Here is an 8007-nt window from a genome sequence, read left to right as displayed (position 1 = left end):
AAGCCTAATTTCCCATTTCATTTCACTTTTGGAAGCGCTCTAAGATAAATCGACATTTTGCTTAAAACAACAAAATATTTCCATATTAAACACACAAGGATCCGGCCATCAGGAAAACATGCTACAGCCTGACAGAGCAGTGACCCAGCACTCCCACCACACAGCTAGAGAACGTGGGAGCTTCACAATGAACAAATACGCTGTGTCTTAGCCCTTTCCCCGCTGGGGGTGAAGTACGAAACCTCACCAGACACCCCCTCAGCTCAGAACTTAATATAACAATAAACTATTCCTAGCACCTATATAAATACTACATGGGCTTAATACCTAGTGTGTATCATGAGAAATAATGAGAAAAATACAGGTATTTTCAGGCTATTATCGCCAGATGCAACTGATAATGTAATTCCCTCTATTGTGATTGTTCAGTTTTTCTAGGGAAAACACCACCTACTTTACTAAGCCCAACATTGTGGTATTTCTTTTCCATTATTTTCTTCACGGGTTCCTCCTCCTTGAAAGTAATGAAGCAAAACCCACGCCTCTTGTTAGTCTTGTTGTCCATAGGTAGCTCTATCGATTCAACCTGGTAGAAGACAGCGATTTTTATCTTTTATCCTGCCATTCATGCCACTGAAAAACGTTTGTAACAGGTTGTATTTGTTAACTGCAATTATTTAATTTGAATATGATAATGTGCCTCCTTCGTAGGGCTTTACATCACTAGAAACCATCACGAACATCACCTTCACTGGAAACAGTGCTCATAATTGTGTAAAAGATTTCATGCAAAATATGATGCACAAAGAATATTTTGGTTGTGCCAGATAAAGTCACAGTTTGACTTCCAGTTTTAACTCAGTTGAGACTGAAGTAACTAGGTGTTTCAAACCCTGAGCAGACCTAAACCTCCAAGTTTTGTTTGAAAAAGATGCAGCTCTGTGTTAAGCGCATAGTTCTGTTCATCCACAATGCTGACAAAATTTTATGTTAAACATGACAAATTTTACACCTGCCTAAACACAGAGTGAAGTTCTCCTTACATATGGCACACGAGACTTCAGCCTAGGCAAACAGTAATTAAAGTCCAGAGTGCACTGTCTGTAAGGCAGTAAGATGGCAGGTATTTGACAACCGAATTCCCCGACAACAGAGTTGTCATGAACTGATGCTGGCAACATTTGAGAACTGATAGGGAAGCGGCAGCTGTATCAAGCTCATACAAGGCCAGCTTTTAAGGACTGCAGTGAGATTTTGTTCATCTGCACCACCAAAAACTGGGGACAGACAAGAGACTACAGAGTCACACAGAATTTAGGCAAACTGTCTGAATTTGTACCATTGGAAATCAGCTGGGTGGCCGAAGAGCTTCTCACCCAACTGACCAAAGCCGCAAGATCAAAACCATTGCCTCCCATGCTTGTCCCAGCCAAGACTGTCAGACATCCCAATAATCAGTTCCCAACTCTCTGACTTATCCCAGCTCCTCCTCCCATTAAACCAGTTTATGCAACTCAAAGCCTATAATTAATACCCCTACATGAAAATTCTGGCTACTAAAACACATGGACCTACACCAGCCATTAAGTTTAGTAGTGTCCATGCAGGTTGCATTTGGGGGCAACTATTTATTATTAAATTTGTGAAGACAGAACAAGTTCTACAAATATAAGCAGCTTATTTCACCACATACCTCGCCAAAACCTCCAAAATATTCCCTTATTTTCTCCTCAGGCGTGTCTGGAGATAAACCCCCAACAAAAATCTTTTTAACGGGTTCTTTTGTTTTCATGGCTTTAGCTCTTTTTGGATCAATGACCTTTCCATTCAGCTTGTGTTCTTTCTGGTCCATGACCTGCAGAAAATTAAAACACAATCTTACTCACAGTTCAAGCTAAATGTTCCACCAATATTTTGAGCACGGCCCAGTTATTTCATACTTAGTTTATGTTAATGTTACTGCGTCCATTTCAATACTTTGATTACAGCAATATTTTGTTGTACAAAACCAAACAGTTTCATATTTTGATCACTATCCACTGACACAGACAGTTCTGACAAAGCATTTCAGAAGTCACCTGGAGCCACGTTATCACTCAAGGGAAGAAAGAACGTGCAATGTTTCTCAGAAAGTACTCAACAATCCCATCCCCAAAGCTCATGAAGTGAAGAACCTGTATTTTAGGTATTACCAAAGGTAAATGAGGGTGAAAACTTTTCAGTGCGCTGTGTCAACAGCGTGTGAGAAAGGTGAACAGCTAATTTTTGCTTGGATAAATCCCCATTCTGTCAAAGCCACTGGCTCTACTCTAGGGGTTCATGGTGCTGCTGTGGAATGCAAAGACAAAGTTTTTTGTAAGTGACTGCTTTCACAGTAGTAGGCAGCAGACATTTATTATATATAAATGTATTTTTGAAGTGCTCAAGTCCAGTGGCTTGCAGTATACTCCCCTGTAAGTATCCAAAGCCACACTTAGGGAACCAGTGCTAGTCCTGGCCACTGCATCACGAGCAAGACAGTCTTGGAAAAAAACCCAACCATTTCAATAAGTATCTTAAGTATACTGTATCCCAGAGTCATCTTTAACAGATCATATACAACCAACTATGCATACAATCATCTGAGTGCTGTATCTTTGCTACCTAAAATCAAACATGATATTTTATTACATTAATACTACCTTATCTACGCTCTCTGATTCTTTGAAGAGTACAAAGCCGAAGCCTCTTGATCGCCCAGTGATGGGATCTAACTTCAGAGTGCAGTCTACAACTTCACCAAATTTAGAGAAATAGTCCTTCAGATCTTTCTTTGTAGTGTCCCAGCTAAGGCCGCCAATAAACATTTTCCTGTTAAGACAAGATGGTTAATCTGTTAATGTGTCTTACTCAAAACCCTGTACTGTCAAGCTTTATGAGCTCAGTTACCTAATATAAGGAATAGCAGAATTTTATCAGTGTCCCTACACACACAGGCCTGCACTTTTTGAGAACTTGCTTAAATGATTGTGGCCAGATTAAATAAAACTTACATGTACACAAAAGCTTTCTACCATTTTCCGCTGCAGCCGCTTACTCTGCTATCCCAAGAAACTACAGAGAGTGACAAAAACATATTTTACTACTTCCTTGCATCCCCACCACTATCGACCCACCACAGGCTTAATTCCATTTAGTTATCTGCGGAGCCTCCACACAACTGCTTATGGAACAAACACAGGCAAAATAGATTTATAAGCCAGCGCAGTTAAACAGAAGCATTTACGTACTAGGTTGGACTGGACATACACTGATATTAGTAAATTAAATTAAAACAAAAAGTCCCCTTCCCCAGAAAGCAGTAAAAAGCAAAAGTATTGGATGGTCAGAACTTATCTTTCCTCCCAAAAATATGATATAAACACTTGGCATAAAGAACATCTTCCCAATGATCTTCCCCATCTTCCAGCCACAGTACCAGTGCTGCCAGGGAAACATGCACAGCAGGTAACTCGGATAATGACTCGTATTTTCAAAAGCACACTGGAAGCTTGGAATCAAATCATGGCCATCTTATCACATTAGTAAGCCACAAAAAAAAAAAAAAAAAAAAATCAAGAACTGCTGTGTCTCAAAAGGAAACACTTCATGATTTGCACCAACTAAAAATCAATCTAGTATGCACACAAATAAAATAACGCATTCCTAGTTATTAGGCATAAGGCTTATGCACCCATTCAAAAGAGGATTTGATTTGAGATGATCTCTTCTAATACAGGTAAAGAAGATTTTACAGTGGGCTCAAAACAAAAAGTATGATCCATTATGATCTATAAAAACACTTTCTACAAAGCTTTGTCCATTTTCACTGTACCAACTTATTCCACAATCACATGTACAGTTACCAGAAAACATGGAAAACCACTGTAGCACATTTTCAACTCCTCCAGTTTCCACACACATACAAGTACAATCGCATTGTACTTTTCTAAGTCAAATTCTCTCAAATCAAAAGCTGCTCACGTGAACTAACTCCATTGAATTAGGTGTGCTCTTACAGAACTAACAAGAGCATTCAGCTTCTGACAAACATATCCAACCTCCATACAGATGTCGGGGTTCATGAGCTTCAGAAGTTTCCATAAAAATTCTTGAAGTCTATAAAGAGGAGAACAGATTCCCCATCCCTTCATCCATTTGTCCCATTAGTTCCAGATGTCTCTTTACCAAAGCACCAAAAGCCCTTTCTACTGTGACATCTTATTGTCTTCAGGACCAATACAGAAATAATGGTCCACCCTGGTAAACCAGCAGCCACACAGCAATACGGATAGTAATTCAAAGGATGTTTTGCATCCTTGTGTTCATCCATCATTAAGTTTCTTTTTTGTTTGTTTTGTGGTTGTTTTTTTTTTTTTTAAGCAGCAAAACAGAACACATACAGAGGATGCAGCATTGTATTTCTGACACGTAGGGGATAGTGATACTTTAGCAGTTACTACTGAACGGACACTTGCTACGTGACATACAGAACATCTGTTTTACAGTCATCAACAAACCATTAACATAAACGTTATTTTTAATGTTTATTATATATTATTTTCCTTTTGTAGTTATTAAAGAACAACCAACAAACACACAAAACCCTGCTTTATATCACTAAGGACATGACACACCAAGAACATGAGTTTGAAACTAACAGCCCTCTGAAGGAATTTCTTCCCTCCATGCAATAACTGCACCTGTGACTCAAGTTCCAGAGCGGAAAAACATGAAGCTTGCCACTACAGAAGGTGACAAACTACCTCTCCACTGCAAAACAGAGGTCAGAGCAAGGCTACAACACAAAGGTGAACACAACAAACAATTAAGGTGCAACGTCACAGCGCTGTCAAAAGCTTATGTACATTTTCCAAAGCACAGTTTGGCCCGTTTAAGTCACATCAGCACATACAGTTTTCCAAAATAAGTTACCACAAGTGTACTGGGAAAGCTTTCAAACTTCAGACTTAGCTAAACAGCACAGACATCACCATGACTAGTAGCTTTGGCATTCCTCCAACAGGCTAGTCAGGAAATTGCCTGACAGCTGCCAAATTGTGGATTTCTCATGTCTACAGTTCTCACTGAGGATATCTGAGGGTACGAGAACCTGCACACTGTCTTTTCCTGAAAACACTGTTTCTAATTCCTATGCAAAAGAAACACCCATGTACCCGCATCCAGTGGCTACCAAAGATGTGCTGTTTTCTCTCTGCTACCAAGACAGCTGTACCCGTAAGAATCCACAGGTCAAAAATCCGACTGAACTAAAGTACAAGTCAGCGTGTGCTACATGTTATCACTGCCCACTGTCACTGTCCCAGTGACAACTTCTTCTAGGCTGCATTGACTCAAAAGAAGACAGTCTTCCTTACGAAAACCTTTTAATAGATGTGTATTCAAGGTCAAAAAGTAAAACAAATATGCAAATGTCAAAGGTACTTAACGCCCTTAAGAGCCGGTAAGAAGTAACGAAAACATTTAAGTTTTCACTAACCATAGCAAAACAGTCAAAAAAGGTTCCCTGCTTGCAGCAACATCCCAGGACAAAAAGAAGGAAGATACTCAGGAAGGTTTCACAGGAACTCTCTACAGTACACAGTAGCTAGTGTTCCTTTATCCAGTTTATTTTCTGCCTTGATCAAAACCAGACCTGCAGCTTGAATTTCTTATTGGCCTGACAGGAGACAGCATACAGCAACAGCCTGTCCTATAACTGGATTTATTACACATAAACTTCACCTGCTATATTAAAGTGACACTGCCCCATGCCAAACATCTGGCAGAAGCCATTAAAAGATTAAAGCTGCCTTCGTTCTTAAGCTATCACCTAAAGCAATCTTCCTCACAGAAGAGGCAGAATGGTTTAGGGTGGGAAAGCCAGGGAGCCTCATGCCTCTCACATAATAGGCAACCGACACACCGTTTACATTTGCAACACAGGGCAACGCTAAGTGATTGCGACCTGAGCGTTCGGCTACACCCTGTGCTAACTTTTAGAAAAGACATCCTCAAAAAACCAACAAACATCTGTAGTTTGGCACGCATCACACCAGATGTACACCTCAGGGCCAGTCACTGCCCATGGCGGTGGGATTTGGTTGGCAGGGGGCGTGAAACTTTCCCCACTTGACAGCAGCATTTGAGACTCCGTGAGAGAGTCCAGAGCACATTATAGAATCATAGAATAGTTAGAGTTGGAAGGGACCTTAAAGATCATCAAGTTCCAACCCCCCTACCCTGGGCAGGGACACCTCCCACCAGACCAGGTTGCTCAAAGCCCCATCCAGCCTGGCCTTAAACACTCCCAGGGATGGGGCATCCACAGCTTCCCTGGGCAACCTGTTCCAGTGTCTCACCGCCCCCACAGTAAAGAATTTCTTCCTAAGATCTAATCTAAATCTCCCCTCTTTCAATTTAAAACTGTTACCCCAAGTCCTGTCACTACATTTCCTGACAGAGTCCCTCCCCATCTCTCCTGTAGGCTCCCTTCAGATATTGGAAGGCTGCTATGAGGTCTCCCCAGAGCATCCTCCAGGCTGAACAACCCCAACTCTCTCAGCCTGTCTTCATAGGAGAGGTGCTCCAGCCCTCTGACCATCTTCATGGCCCTCTGCTGGACCCGTTCCAACAGGTCCATGTCCTTCCTGTGTTGAGGACTCCAAAGCTGGACACAGTACTCCAGGTGGGGTCTCACCAGAGCACAGTAGAGGGGTAGAATCACCTCCCTCGACCTGCTGGCCACACTTCTCTTGATGCAGCCCAGGATGTGGTTGGATTTCTGGGCTGCCAGTGCACATTGCCGGCTCATGTTGAGCTTCTCATCCACCAACACCCCCAAGGCCTTCTCCTCAGGGCTGCTCTCCAGCCATTCTCTGCCCAACCTGTATTTCTGCCTGGGATTGCTATGTCCCAGGTGCAGGACCCTGCACTTGGCTTGGCTGAACTTCATGAGATTTGCACGGGCCCACCTCTCAAGCCTCTCCAGGTCCCTCTGGATGGCATCCCTTCCCTCCAGGGTGTGGACCGCGCCACACAGCTTGGTGTCGTCGCCAAACTTGCTGAGGAAATTATCACCTCCGACTCCCTTGCCCAAGAGCAAGACAGCTACCGACTCGGCTGCGCTTCCCAAGAGCACGCCGGGTGCCCACGTCGCCTTTAGGTCTGCAGCCTCCAGGTGAAGCCCCAGCTACCGCCCGAGCCGCTCCGACCCGTGGCGAACAGCGGCCCGCCCCCGCAGCGCCGCGGTCGCGCCACCGGGGCCTCTCTCCCCGCCCCGCGCCGCACGCCCCGGTGCCCCCGGCAAACAGGAAGGCGGAGGTGCCCGAGCGGCGCCGCTCGCCCGCCCCCGCCGGCCCGGCCCGGTACGTGACGTCGCCGCGGCGCCAAGTAAACAAACAGGGCGGTCAGGGGGGCCGCGCCAGGCCGGGCCCAGGCAAGGGGCGCCGGACCCCGCCGCCTGCCCGCCCCAGCAGGACGCTACCACAGACAAAAGACGCGGGGCGCCCGCGCCGCTCACCCCTCGTCCTCCTCGTTCTTGCTGGCGTCGATCTTGGCTCCCTCCGACTCGATCCCGCCGCCGCCGCCACCTCCCCCGTCGGAGCCCCCCACCCCAGCTCCCACCAGCCCCTCAGGCTGCTCCATCGGCTCGGCCGAGCTGCCTCCGGCGCCCGCCGCCGCCGCCGCCGAGTCCATAGCGAACTGCTGCTCCGACATGGCGACGCCGCCGCTGCGGCTGACCCGCGCCGGCCGCGCCGGCGACCGCCCGCCGCCCCCGGCCCCGCTGCCGCTTCCCCGCCGAGGCCCCCGGCGACAGCACGAGAGCACCAAACCCGCCTCCTTTCGCTCGCTTTTTTTTAATGGCGCCACCGCCGACCCAACCTAAAATGGCGGGCGGAAGGAGCGCGGCGGGCGCGGTCACGTGACACCGCCGCCCAAGGGAGACGGCACGGGAGGGGGCGCCCTCCCCGGAGCTGACGGGGCCGG

General features: G+C 45.9%; 1 protein-coding gene across 3 annotated transcripts in view; it reads right to left on the bottom strand.

The window, feature by feature from the left end:
• HNRNPD (heterogeneous nuclear ribonucleoprotein D) overlaps positions 1-7737 on the bottom strand; it is an 11108-nt gene extending 3371 nt beyond the window's left edge. For all 3 annotated transcript variants that reach the window (XR_012463469.1, XM_074155332.1, XM_074155331.1), the window contains exons 1-4: positions 7541-7737; positions 2682-2850; positions 1694-1855; positions 455-586 (exon numbers count right to left, since the gene is read on the bottom strand). Coding sequence is in view for 2 of the 3 variants with exons in the window: in XM_074155332.1 (XP_074011433.1) it covers positions 455-586; positions 1694-1855; positions 2682-2850; positions 7541-7737 (660 nt within the window). In the remaining variant the exon portion in view is untranslated. The remainder of the gene's footprint in view (positions 1-454; positions 587-1693; positions 1856-2681; positions 2851-7540) is intronic.
• Between the last annotated feature and the right edge of the window lie 270 nt (positions 7738-8007).

This window comes from Numenius arquata, chromosome 10 (genome assembly GCF_964106895.1).
Source record: "Numenius arquata chromosome 10, bNumArq3.hap1.1, whole genome shotgun sequence".
NCBI classification, from domain to species: domain Eukaryota; kingdom Metazoa; phylum Chordata; class Aves; order Charadriiformes; family Scolopacidae; genus Numenius; species Numenius arquata.
This window is presented reverse-complemented; position numbering and strand designations above follow the sequence as displayed.